This window comes from Lutjanus erythropterus, chromosome 8, assembly GCF_056507025.1.
Source record: "Lutjanus erythropterus isolate fLutEry1 chromosome 8, fLutEry1.hap2, whole genome shotgun sequence".
NCBI lineage: Eukaryota > Metazoa > Chordata > Actinopteri > Lutjaniformes > Lutjanidae > Lutjanus > Lutjanus erythropterus.
Window position 1 is genome coordinate 9,479,712 of NC_139324.1, and position 14,166 is coordinate 9,493,877.

Sequence of the window (14,166 nt, forward strand, 5' to 3'; positions counted from 1 at the left end):
TGATGGACAGAAAGAAAGACAGACAGTGCAAGGTAACAGACACTGAACAATCATGCACATTAAAAGTCTCCCAGTATTTCGTTATTCAAAAATTTCTATTATGTAGCAGTAAAAACAGGAAATGTTGGGTTGTCATCCGCACTAACTTAACATGAATCCTATTGCACTGTAGGTGAACACAAAACAGTCAAAAAAGGTGGATACCAGAATATAAAAACAGCAATACAGGAGAGAAATTAAACCTCAAACCACATTCAGTTACTCACTCTCACAATACACAGAGGGAAGGGGGGTTGTCACATGTTGGCCATGGTGGAGGAGCCGCGGCACGCTTGGAGGTGGATCAAGCTTGCTTTGGCTCCGCTACAAAGAAGATCTGTTTCGGCCACAACTCGGCTCAGCTTGGCATGTTAAAGTTGGTAATGGGAATGCAAATCTGAGCAGCATGGTTACATGTGGTGCAGCCAAAAGTACAAATGAAAAAGCTCCAGTAGATCCCTTTCCCCACGATGTAGACTTTGTGAGCCCAGAACTTAGAAAGAACACATTTGACCTACTTTTATTCTTTTATATTCTTTTGGCCACGAGTTTGTTCCATGGGCATAAATCCAGTAATTCTGATTGTTTAATGAACTGTTATTACTAAGTTAGCATTAATGCAAGGCATCAAATGAAACAAGAGAAACAACTACTTAATGTCATGTAAGTTAGATAATTGTATCTATTATATTTCTCCTCTACTCGTCTCTTCCCTTTGTCATTGACCAATGTGTCCCATCACTCAGCCCTGACCATCAGACCCTCCTACTGTCTTTCTGACTCCTTTTCTCTCTCTCTATTTCTTTCTGTCTCTCCATGATCTACAGAAATTACAATTTTTTTTCTGAATTCCTGCTTCTCATTAACTCTGCTCCCTCTCTTTAGTCATGAGACACCATCTGTCTTCCATCTGTTGGCTTGCTTTACTTGCATTCATTGAAGATACAAAATTCCAACACTGCCATTATTTTTACTGACAAGCCAGCGTTCTGGGCAGCAATGCTAGCATCATTAACACTAGTTGTAACAGAGCCATTAGCTGCAGTATTAGCATCATTAGCAGTAGTCCTAAGTACGCCAGTAGGAACAGTGCTAGCATCATTGACAGTAGCAGAAATGGTATCAGTAACAGAGGTAGTAACAGGGTCATTAGCAGCAGTATTAGCATCATTAACGAAAGTAGTAACAGGGTCATTAGCAGCAGTATTAGAATTATTAGCAGTAGTAGTCATTGCAACAGTACTATGATTATGAACAGTAGTAATAATAGCTTTCTCAGCAACAGTACTAGCAGTGGTATTAACATCATTAACAGTAGTAGAAATAGGGTCATTAGCAGCAGTATTAGCACCATTAGCAGTAGTAATAACAGGGTTGTTAGCAACAGTATTAATATCATTAGCAGTAGTACAATAGTACTATATGCATTAGGAGCAGCAGTACTAGCATCATTAACAGAAGTAGTAGCATCAGTAGCAACATATTAGAAGCAGTAACAGTAGTACTAATAGTATCATTAACAGCATTACTAGCATCTCTAACAGCTGTAGTGCTGTTAGTTCAGTGTTATGTTCACAGTGTCTTCTGTTTTTTAGGTTTTGGACAGTTTGCTGGAAAAATCTCACTGTGGTTACAGTCCAGACTGGTCACTGGTGGAAACCATCAGTGAGCTGCAGATGGGTGAGTAGGCACACGCACACGCACACGCACGCACACACACACACACACAAATATATGTATAGATGAGTGTTTTACACCCCACATATTTTTTAAGTGCTATTGCAGTTCAAGATACTTCAGTGACATTAGTGTTCACATTTTTAATTGCTTTATATTTTGAACTTGCTAAATTATTTTCGAGCAACACATTAAAGTCATTTCTGATCAATTTACTTGCTAAGACAGAAAAGACTTTTGAGAGACCTGGACTGATTTAGTAAATTACTAGTTTGACACGAACTATTCCAGATTCCAGGTGTGTTGAGGGAAGGTCATTGTTTAGTACGTTAGTTAGGTTTGTTCTTGTACTAGTGAGTAACATTGTGCCACAAAGATATTAGCACACACACACACACACACACACACACACACTTCCCTTGGGGGACAAAATATGTGTTTACCAATACACGTTGTACTACGAGCTTCACCTCCCCTTAACACTCTTTGACAAACACATACACACACACACAAACACACACACACACACACACACACACACACGCACACACACACACACACACACACACACACACAGTGGTTATGTAGGTCTGGTGCAGTGACGCGTGTGATCTAACCTACATCTTCAGGGCTTCTGCTGAACAGCCAGTCAGCACTGTTAGAAAAGAGAGAGAGGGTTAAGTATAGCTTGTTCTGCCTTGTTCAGCCAACTCATTCCTCATTTACACAAATCTACTCCACATGTTTGTAAAAGCTAGACTATAGGCCAGGATGTTCATTGAGGAAGTAAGTTGTGTTTGTAGCTCCAGAGAGGAGACAGCACATACATACACCAGTGCCACCAGTGCCCTTTGGCAAGTTGGCAAACTGATTTCCTGTCAGATCATAAACTCTGACCGCTCACTGTGTACCCTACAGGAAATTCAGAGCCATGTTATTATGGTTAGTAATAATAAGTAATAAAAAGAACAGCTATTTTCATTATAATTAGTAGTAGTAGAAAAAGAAGAAGCTACATTATTTGTTATAATACTTATAGTGTTAAGTATTAAGGAGGTAGTTTTTGAAGTTGATGTGAAGTGATGTTACCAAACCATGTTGTGATGCCACAACAAATAATACATTCAGTTATTTCATATGGTCTGCATAAGCAAAATGTCCAGTTGCCTGTTTGGGTATCCACATTATTACCTCAATTCTTTCATTGGCATGCATTGTTTTTGATATATTATGGTATAGACATACAATAGTAATAGTTAAGTTATTATCCATAACAGTTGGGTCAAACCAAGAAAAGAAGGTGGAGCTACATGCTCTTTGTGGTGAAACTGCAGTGAACTGGTATGCAAAACCAACTGTTTCAGATCTTGATGAAGGGTTGCAAGATAATAACAATAATAATTGTTATAATTATTAGACAAGTGATACAGTAGGTTAAAAATAGTACCAGGTTAGTTGTTATCTGTTAAATATGTGAGGGAGCTTTGGATTGTATATGTATAAGCTGAGGTATATCAAGGTCTCTGTCACAGTGAAACCACATTATACTCATATAAGTCCATCTGGCCCCAAATAAAAAAGGCACTTTTTGTTCATGAGGTCAACACAGTAGTCCACAAATTGATGGTGAGTCACAGCTGACTTTGTTTTGTGCATGTCCCTCATAGAAAAAATCATTTGAAAGCCACCGAGGGGGCAGCTGGGGTAAAAGACACTGATTTTGAAAGAGCATGAATAACGGCAACAGATTGATATGAACCATGCTGCCTCTGCAGGGTTATGAGCAGAGAAAGCCCCAGCAGTAACCCCAGTCCCGAATAAATGATGTGAGCATGTGCTTAAAATTGACAGAAAGCATTGTGATAACATCAAATTAGCCCCAAATTTTACTATAGTCAGAGCCTGAACCTTGCAGACCTGCTTGAAGCACTTCATTTTGAGATTTTGGATGAATTCAGCAAAAAATGTGCAAAAATCTTCATATTTGGCAGTTTCCATGCCAAGATAACCTGACACAGACAGGAGGATAGGTGACCTATCTGCCTATTATCTGTCCTGCCAGTATAGTTGTTTACTGATGATAAAACGGAGTAGAAGTTCAATTGAAATACAGGACAGAGTTAAGTATTAATTTATTACTATACTTACTTATACTTACTATACTTATACTTATACTTACTACTTACTATACTGGCTGTCATTATGCAGCAGTATGTTCCCCAGAAAAATAACAGGCTTATATCACTGAGCTCTGTATATTATCCTGGTCCACTTGACTTAACTTAGAATCAACTGAAATACTGAATTAACTCTGGGCAGAACGGATTTTCGAGGATCATGAAAACCTGGTGGAGAACCTGCTGAACTGGACCAGAGACAGCCAGAACCGCCTGATGTTCACCGAGCGCATCGAGAAGTATGCTCTGTTCAAAAATCCACAGGTGAGATTGCATACACACACATTAAAAAACATGTCAGGGTTTACTAAAAGGCAACTTCTATAATTAAAGCTATACACATGTTTTTATATTACTAGCCAGCTGTTTGTCTCCTCTCCTGTCGTTATGTCATACCTGCTCCCTGTCTGCTACAGAACTATTTGTTGGGGCGGAAAGAGACATGTGAGATGGCTGAACGAAACAAAGAGGCTCTGCTGGAGGTTAGTTTGTTTCCTCCTCTTGCACAGAAGTACTTTCTCAAATGCATCTTCATCCAGGTGTCCTCTGGAAAGTTTCCATCTCACAGTCTTGAGAAGGGCTGATCTGAGTAGGTTAAAGCTTCAGTCATAACGTTGTTTGAACCCGGTATCTCTGCACAGTTGAAGATAAAGCTTATTATTAGTATTACACCGTTGGTGGAATTAGATTCCAGTGGTTGGGTCATTTCTGACTTGTGTGGTCCAAATATTTTGAATAAGAGACTGTTGTAAAGTCCAGAAGTCTAAATTTATTTTAAAAAGTGAGTAGTAATCATTTCCAAAATTCACAATATGTTTTATCTAATGAAATATTCTGCTTCAAACCACATTTTCACAGCATTCAAAAATCCAGAAGTGGCAGTCCAAGTCATGCACACATCATTTCTGACATGATACACTTTAACACTGAGCAAGCAAATATTATAAAGAGTCTCCATTTAATGTGGTTAGTAAGGTCTTCTGTCTGATCCTTTCATACACAGTATTTGACCTTGCATCACTATCATTTTCACCTGACATTACATCAGATGAGAGGGCTGACTGTTGCCTCACAGTTAGAGGGTTCTGAGTTCCACTCCCCTCCATTGCAGGCTGCCCTCTCTTGCCCTCTTGCTGGAGGTTGTTGGGCTTGTAGGCTGGAGAGAAGCACTGCAGATGCTGACAGTTATATCACATTAACCACCATTATGTAGGCCGGATATCATTCTTTTCTCACTGCTATTGTCATTTTACCTGGCAGAACACAGGAGGTGCTAGTCTCCTGCTGCTTTGTTTGGTTAGTTTGATTGTGTGACTATTGCCTGAATCCGACCTTTTAAAACCTTTTAAAACACCAAAGTCACATAATTACACAAACTAATCCATTGAGGCAATGGTAGACCTGCAACTCGCATATTCTGTAAAACTTCAGCAACGGAGTCAGATCTGTCTGTCTGTGCATCAGGAGTGTTTTGGCGGCAGCTCGGTGTCCGTCCCCGAGATGGAGGGAGTATTGTGGCTGAAAGAAGATGGGAAGAAATCGTGGAAGAAACGCTACTTTCTGCTGAGGGCTTCTGGCATTTACTATGTTCCCAAGGGAAAGGCCAAGGTGCGTGTAGTGAAAATAAGCCAACAGGACAAAAAAGAGAAACGACTGTATTTTGTTTAAAAGTAATAAAATTTTTATTGTAAAACTATAAAAAGATAATTTGTGTGAAATTCAATGTGTTGTACAGGCATCCAGAGACCTGGTGTGTTTTCTCCAGTTGGATCATGTTAATGTATATCATGGCCAGGACTACAAGAGCAAATACAAGGCTCCTACAGACTACTGCATGGTGCTGAAGGTACACTCTCACACACACAGTATACATGGATACACAGGAGTGATGAGGCTTGGAATACATTTTTATTTATTTATTTATTTATACTGAGCATTTAAATCAACCATTACTCTTATTATAATACAGGTATCCTTGTCCCCATCTTCAGCATACTGTTGTTTTACACTAGCAGGTGTACCACTGCTGTATATATTGTTGTACATCACTTACGTACATATGTGTTTACATATTTTTACACCTCTTAGTTCTATTTTTTTTTTACTGATGTATATAGTTTAATGTACAATTATTTTTATTTCTTAGTTTTATCTCTACATACTATTTCTATTTGAATGCTATATTTCTATATGCTTATATATGTATATATACTTACATTGTAGTCTCTCTTGAATGGGTGCAACTGTAACACTAACAATTGAAACAACAAAAAAAAGTTTTTCTGATATATATCACAACATTATTGATTATTTATTTTAAAAAAGAGAGAATCTATGGATGAATCCAGGAAAGTACCAGATGTAAGCAAGCTGCCATTGCTGCAGTGCCCTGTAGTAACATGCCTGAATGTGAGCTGTCATAAGAAGTGTACAATTTTCCCACAAAATTTTACTAATATTGGCTCTACATATTGAACATTTTTACAACCTTTACTTAGGATCACTCCTGTCCTCTCTTACTGACCCCTGCTCCTGCAGTTCAGCTGAAGTTTCCTTGAGTTTTTGTCACGTGCCTGTTTGCCTCAGCCTAGTCATTCAGAGCTTCTAGTGGTGCTGAGGAGCACAGAATTTAAAGTTGTTTTTTTATGGGATCTGGTTAGTACAAACAGTTCATTCTTGACAAAATTCTAAATAAGACATGTAGAACAAAGTGGTATTGATTAAAACCTTTCAGTCCCACCAGCAGCTTGTGTGGTTGATTGTCATTTGATTTTAGTTTCAGAAAATGAATACAACTATTCTTGTTTGTAGCAGCTATTGTGATAGGAGCTGTAGCAGTAGCACTAAGTAATAGCAGTAATAACACCACCAGTAAACAAAGTATCCTACAGAGTAATACAACGTGTGTATTTTTGCACAATAGCACCCTCAGATCCAAAAGAAGTCTCAGTACATCAAGTACCTCTGCTGTGATGATGTCAGAACCCTCCAACAATGGATCAACAGTATTCGAATCGCCAAGGTAGTGACTTGTCCTTTTTACAAAACCTGCCGTGTTGCTGCCTGTATCATATGCTAATGTCTGGTACTGTATAAACACTGTCATTTATACTCATAAGGTCTCCATGCATGTATGCTTAATGTGCTGTTCTATTAAATCTTGGTAAAATCAGATTGCTCCAGTGCAGTTAATGTCTTTGTTGTTATTTTCATATAGTTGCATATCAGCCACTACCTGTTGTCTGTCTGTCTGTCTATCAGTATGGGAAGCAGCTGTACATCAATTTCCAGGAGGCAATGAGGAGAACGGAGGCAGCCTATGATTGGTCTTCCATCTCTTCTTCTTCCATCAAGTCAGGATCCAGCTCCTCCAGCCTTCCAGGTTTGTCTGTCTGCTTTGGTTAAAATAATTCAATGCAAGTTCAAGGGCAAAATGTTATTTTTAGAGGTTGTATACAAGTTATATAAAAACAGAAAAAAATGAACAGCTGTCATTTTTCCATACTAATATTACTCAAGGTACTACAACCTACAACAAAAAAATGAAGACTTGAAAAAATGCCCTTTATTACATAATAAGTTTGATGTGTACAGCCTTGAATACAAGTACCTGGGTATCCACAGACAGTAGGTTGGACTGGACAAATACTATTTTTTTGTATTTTTAGCTTCCTTCTAGTTCTATCTACAGTAAATGAACCTGCATTTGTATAGTGCCTTTCCAGTCTTCCAACTACTCAAAGTGCTTTTACACTACATTTCACATTCACATACACTTTAATACATATCTTGCCCAATGATACAACATGCACACTAAAGGGAGCCAGAGATTTAACCACTGATCTTCCATTTAATACTTTTGTTTTTATTTTTATGGTACTGTATATTTGAAGCAATCTGGCACAATAATTTCCCTAAGGATTAATAAAGGATTAGTAAAGTCTTATTTTTTTGTTTGTATAAAAAATTTTTGTCCTTTAACTTAAGGTGCTTTTGCTTTCCTTATATATTAAAATAAAAGCACCCATCCATGACCTAAGCATGCGCAAAAAAAGTGGCATGACTTATGAATGCCAATGAATGTTTGAATTATGTGCAGTTGCAAAACAAAAGCAATGCAGCAGTCAGTAGCAGTCCTTTTATAAAATCAAATAAAAACAACAAAACAAAAGAATTTACCATGTAATATCACTGTATGCAGTGTCACAGTCCAGTACAGTATTGAGGCAACAAATACCATTTAGTCAAAAATAGAATAAGAATCATTATCAGCGGTTAAAGTTCAATAAAACTTACATCTGCTTGTGTGTCCACACCCCAGAGTCTCAGTCCAACCACTCCAGCCAGTCAGACAGTGGCGTATCAGAGATGACATCAGCAGGCCACACCCGCTCCCAGAGTGTCGTCAGCTCCATCTTCTCTGATGCCTGGAGGAGAGGAACACAAGGAGAGGTGGGAACACATACACAAGCACACACTGGTCTTTCCTGTCATTGTCATTTTCACTTGTGGACTACATTTCCCCTCTGCTTCCCTGCCAGTGGTCAAAGATGAAGGGCCGAATGCCAGTTCCTCTTTGTGCAGGAGGAGGGAGTGGAGGTTAGGCAGAAAGTGATGTAATGGGCATGGTAACAGTTTGGCTGCAGCCTTTAAAACATTAAGATGTTTGTTTTGATGTTTTTACTGACCTGGGTTTGTCCTAGTGAGAATTTGTATCTGCAATGTATGCATATACTTCTCCATAGTCAGTGTATTTGCAACCATAGATAATATTGAAAATATTTTCGCCGCTTTACCTTTCCATCAGACAGTCTTTTCCTATGGGAAACCACAGTTATACAAGCCAAATATACAATGCCTGGTTTGACAAAAAAAATTGCCTCTGTTACTCTGCAGAATATAACAGACAAATCCAAATTTTACATTTACAGCAGTAATATAAAAAGTAATCTTGGTAGGTTTACATTTGATTTGTTAGATTTTGCAGGGGTTCAAATTTTGTTTACTGTTGTTGAACCTTATATGACTTTATCTGATTTGAGGTGAGCTTGACTTTGTATATAAGAGCTGTCTCGTCTACTGTTTCCCTGTTTTTAAATGGCTGTAACTGAACTGTTGATTTGTTCTAACTTTGTGTTGTGATGGAATGTCGTAACCAACAAATAATATAACAATTATGGCACAATTATGGGCACTTTTGTCACATTTTAGATCCAGTTTACCACCTATTTGACCCAGTTTGGAACCAGATTATAACCTGTTAAATGACATTTGATGCCTTGTTTACAGTCTCAGCAGTGCTTAGCTTGAAAGTTCACAACCTGTTCGATAACATAAAAGACAGACAGATAGGGCTGTTGCTCTGTCAATTTGCATCATGGCTGCAGTTTAGGGTGGGTCCAGTTAATCCAGAAAGGGTTCAAAGCTCAACTAATAGCTAAACTGGAACTTATTACCGTGTCAGGTTCAGCCAAACTGCAGATAAATTGCATCTAAATTAGATGTATGATGAAGTTGCCTTAAAGGGATCGTTGAGATAATTTGGAATAGGGTTGTTATCCAAAATCAGTGTATTGCCTATAGTAGATAGCAACAAGCCCCCAGTTTAGGGAAGCTGCAGAAGTACTGGTGTAGGAACCTAAACCATGTACTACTGTGGACAGAGTCAGGAGCAAAACAATATAAATATGTACGCTATATTTAGACTATTTACACTGCTTTACCTTGCTGTCAGACAGCCTTACCAAGGGGAAGCCGCTGTTACATAAGGCAAAATATTGTTCTTTCCAAACCAACCAAACTCAATTTTGCCTCCTATAACACAGTCTCTTTGTGTTATTGTGTGACTTTGGTGTTGTAAAAGGTTAGTTCAAATTCATCAAAGTCAAACAGTCACACAAACAAACTAACAATCAAGGCAGTGGTAGACCTTGCTGGTCTACTGTGTTCTGCAAAGTAAAACCAGTGTTTTTGTCAAAAGAGCCTGGTTGAGCAAGAGAGAGTGGTATTTGGCTCAGATAACAGCAGTTTCCTGTTAGAAGAAGCTTTTTGACTGCAAGGTAAACTTGTGAAAATATTCTGCTAATAAATATAGCGTACGCTTAAAATGATACAGTTTTTTTGGGTGGCTAAAATATGTTGCTGCTGACTTTATCCACCTACGTTGCTTAGCTTCCTACACTTGTGTTCCTGCTGTTTCTCCAAACTGGGGACTGCCAACTACTAAAGGTAACCCCATCTCAAAGAATCTGAACCGTCCCTTTAAAGAAATGGACAGATAAATCAACCAACCTTAGTTGATCCATAGTACCTCTTTCTCATTTCTTACAGCTGCCGATGAAAAACTGACAAACCTAGTGGATGAGAAGTGTGTGTCTGGAGTTTCAGTGTTTGTTCTCACACTGCACTAATTGGCTGTTTGATTTCTTGCATCTTGTGTTGGATTGTTTGGTTTCAGGAACATGACCATGGTTTGTTACTTATTGTATCTTTGTCTCTCTTCTTCCCTCTCATCACCACTTTCTTATGTGTCCCTTCTCCTCTTTCAACTGCTTCTTTCCCTACTTCCCTACATCCTCCCTTCCTCCCTCTTCCTCCCTCTTCCTCCCTGTTTCCCTTGGTCTCTTGTACCTTGCTCCTCCTTTCTACCTCTTCTCTCTCCAGATTATGAAGATAGACCCTATCAGTCGGCCTATACCTGTCCAGATACCTTCCCTTTCACCCCAGCCCCTTCCTCTCTCTCAGCCTCAGACCCCACCCTCCCGGACCAGCTACACCGGCAGCCTCGTCCAATCTGAGGATTCCTCTCCATCACCACCCTCGCCTCCTCCACCTCCACCTCCTCCCCCCGTCGTTAATGTGGCCCATCAGTCAGCACCTACCTCATCATACATTAAGTACAGCACACTGGCTCGCTTACAGAACCAGACTCAGTCCAGGACACAGCCGACAGGAGCTGCCTCACCTGCTTTTCCCAACCAGTTCACCAAACCCAACTACAATACCCTCCCAGCTTACAGCACCTCCCCTCCACTACCACCATCACCTCCTCCTCCTCCTCCACCCACAGCACCGGCTCCTGGCTCAGCTATGGCCGCCCTGAAATTTGGACCATCCAGCCCCTCTGGTCTCCCACCACCGCCCCCACTGGAGGAAGACATGCAGGAGTCCTACTATCTCCCGCCTCCTCCACCAGAGAGCCTGGAAGCCAATGGATTACCACCACCCCCGCCTCCAGATCCCATCCCTAACTCCTGTCCTCAACTCTCTAACAGTGGCCTCCAGCAGTTCCTGGCACAGAAGTTTCCCAACATGGTGTATGACTTCAGCCCACCAGTGGCTGAGGATAATTCTCCTCCTCCACCACCTCCAGCTGAGCTTTCTCCTCCGACCTCCCTGCATGGTCTCCAATCTCTGTCTCCCAGTGCACCCCCTCTTGCACCTCCCAAAACCTTCACTGGTGGTTTTCCCCCTCAAACTGCTCCCAAACCCTCGGGTCCCTCTTCTCTTCCAATTGCCCTCTCACCCGTGTCACCAACGCAGCCCCACAGCGGCCATGGGCCCATTAAAAAGCAGCAAAGTTTCTCAACAGGACACTCCCCAAATCAGCCACCTCCCACTCTGCCAAAGCAGCACAGCCTCTCCTCCAAAAATCTTGCCCTCTCTCCCTCTTCTTCCTCATCTTCTGTCTCCATTGCGGCAGCTACCTCCTCTTTGGTCAAACAGATTGTCAATCAGTTTCCAGGAAACTCTGCCCCTTTCTCTCTGCCTGCCTCCAACTCCATGGAAGGATCTAAGTTCTCTGCTCCTCAGTCTCCTCCAGCAGTCAAGGCCAAACCAAAGTGGCAGCCAGGAGGCACTGTGGCTCCGCAGTCTCCAGAGTTCCCCCCACCTCCTCCTGTCGGCTCCCAAGAAGATTTCCCTCCTCCTCCTTCTTCATCCTCCAAGACTGGCTCTCCCATAAAGAAGTCACCTTCCACCTCATCCACAGGATCCACCAAACGGGGGCCTCCACCAACCCCACAAAGAGCTTCCTCCATCCGGGGCGAGACCCAGGATGAGAGGCCAAAGAAGGTGGAGAGCCTGGTTAACAAATTTGGCCAAGCTCCTCAAACAGGTACCTTGTCCAGCTCTTCGACGACCGGGTCTCCATCAAAAGATCCCTCAACACTCCCTGCTCCACTCCCTAAGCCAGGGAAGCTCAACTTGGCAAACCTCCCATTAGTACTTCAGGGGCTGCAGACAGGCCAACACCATCAGTCCTCTGAATTCCCATCCCTTCCCCCCCCTCCTCCCTCCTCCCAGTCTTCCCAACTTGACTCATCACCTGACTACTTCCCACCTCCCCCCAGTGACTCTGAGCTGTTCCCTCCTCCTCCCCACCCGTCAGAGTTCCATCATCCCCCAAAGGTTGCTGTGGTGAACCCCCAGCCTCAGATGCAGCCTCCTCAACAGCTGGCAACCTCCTCCTTTTCATCATCATCATGGAAACAAGGCTCACTGAAAAAGGGGGCAGTCCCTCCTCCAACACTGAACCGGCGGACCAGCAACACAACTCAGTATGACAATACAATGCCCCTCTCGCCACCTCCTCTGTCTCAGACCCCGCCTCCCTCCCTGACCTCATATTCTTCCTCCTCCTCTCCTGTTCCCCCCACCTCCCCAAAATCAGCAGGGCCAGGCTCCCTGGCACTCAAGCCACTTTTTCTGGAAGACCTCAACCGCACTCTTAAGAGGAAGTCAGTGTCCCGCCATGGCTCACTCACCTCTACCCACCTCATCTCCTCTTCTAAGATAGAGCCTGTGGGCACCATGGACGACATGGCTCTCCTCCCACCTCCTCCCCCTGAGCTCTTGCAGCAGCAACAGAGTGTCCGTGGACACTCCCAAACTTTGTCTCGCCACCACACACACTCCCAATCCACTAAACATGCCAACATCTCAGGCTATGCAACGCTGCGGAGAGGGCCGCCTCCCGCTCCTCCAAAACGGGACCAAAGCACTAAACTGACCAGTGAGTGGTAGAGAGTATGGACATGAGGTGGATCCTAAAGAACTGAACTATCTACATCTCATTGTTCATGCAGAGAAGAAGTAATCAATGTCTGTCTTGACTTGTCCGTCTGTCCTCTTCCTCAACCTTCCACCCTTGGATTCTGAGCAAGTAGCAAGCTGTCTTTCCTACTCTTAATCTTAGATTGTGATTGTTCCTATTATCCTCATTATTATTATCACACTCATTATTACTATCATTACCAGTACTTGTTTAATCCAATGACATTAATTATACACACACATATGTATATGTGTACATATATGTGTGTGTATATATATATATATATATATATATATATGTATATATATACACACACACATATATATATATACACATATAGATACACAGGTACACATACATATATAGATACATATATGTGTGTGTGTGTATATATATATATGTGTGTATATATGTATATGTATATTCATATATATGTATATACATACATATAATCTGTGTGTGTGTGTATGTATACAAGCAAGCCAGAAATACCACCTATCAAGCTTTTTTTCCACTATGTCTGTGCAGCTTTGCATTGAAATATACAAAAGACAAGACTTGAAACGACGACAGCAACAAAGACAGTTTGCTGAAAAGTAACTGGTACTGCATGGAGCCATGGCAATGGATGTTGTTTACTGATAAAGGGAATGGGGGACCAGTGGAAGGACCAAGAGATGCAAAAGTGGAGTGATGTGTATGGAAATGTATGTTGTAAACCAGGGGTGTGGGAGCATTGCCATTTATTTCAAACTTTTTTTGTGTGTTTTTATATAAGATTATTTAATACTGGAAAGATACTGTTATTATTATAATTATTTTACGTTTGTAAGAAGTGTAAAAAGAGAGGGAGTTCGACTGGACATGGGTCTGTACAGAGTGTTGATCTGGGTCACCAAACTAGCATACAGCTAAATTTTCTGAGATTATATTTGGATCATTTCATCAAACTATATTTCTTTAAATTTAGAGCTTCATGGCTGATTGGTTGATGACTCCCAAGGGAAAAGACTTAATACTTAAATGCACGCCAACTGAAGTACTTTTTATAAATCAGCTACAAAATCAGCCAGTGAGGCTGAGCTCAGATTACAGGTGTTTTGAAATCAAATTGCATTACATAATATTATTACAAATACTACAGCAGAGTAGTGATGAACAATTATTTAAAATTTTTATTAAAATCACAATATGTCCTACTGCAATTTTCAAATTGCT

The 14,166-nt window shown here is 41.1% G+C and overlaps 1 protein-coding gene across 1 annotated transcript in view; it reads left to right on the plus strand.

The window, feature by feature from the left end:
* Positions 1 to 13,239, plus strand: part of raph1a (Ras association (RalGDS/AF-6) and pleckstrin homology domains 1a) — a 98,071-nt gene extending 84,832 nt beyond the window's left edge. Inside the window, exons 12-20 of the mRNA XM_084724441.1 lie at positions 1,635 to 1,719; positions 4,036 to 4,157; positions 4,310 to 4,375; positions 5,358 to 5,501; positions 5,629 to 5,739; positions 6,817 to 6,915; positions 7,155 to 7,275; positions 8,215 to 8,345; positions 10,557 to 13,239. Coding sequence (XP_084580567.1) covers positions 1,635 to 1,719; positions 4,036 to 4,157; positions 4,310 to 4,375; positions 5,358 to 5,501; positions 5,629 to 5,739; positions 6,817 to 6,915; positions 7,155 to 7,275; positions 8,215 to 8,345; positions 10,557 to 12,917 — 3,240 coding nt within the window. The 3' untranslated portion in view covers positions 12,918 to 13,239. The remainder of the gene's footprint in view (positions 1 to 1,634; positions 1,720 to 4,035; positions 4,158 to 4,309; positions 4,376 to 5,357; positions 5,502 to 5,628; positions 5,740 to 6,816; positions 6,916 to 7,154; positions 7,276 to 8,214; positions 8,346 to 10,556) is intronic.
* The last annotated feature ends 927 nt before the right edge of the window (positions 13,240 to 14,166 follow it).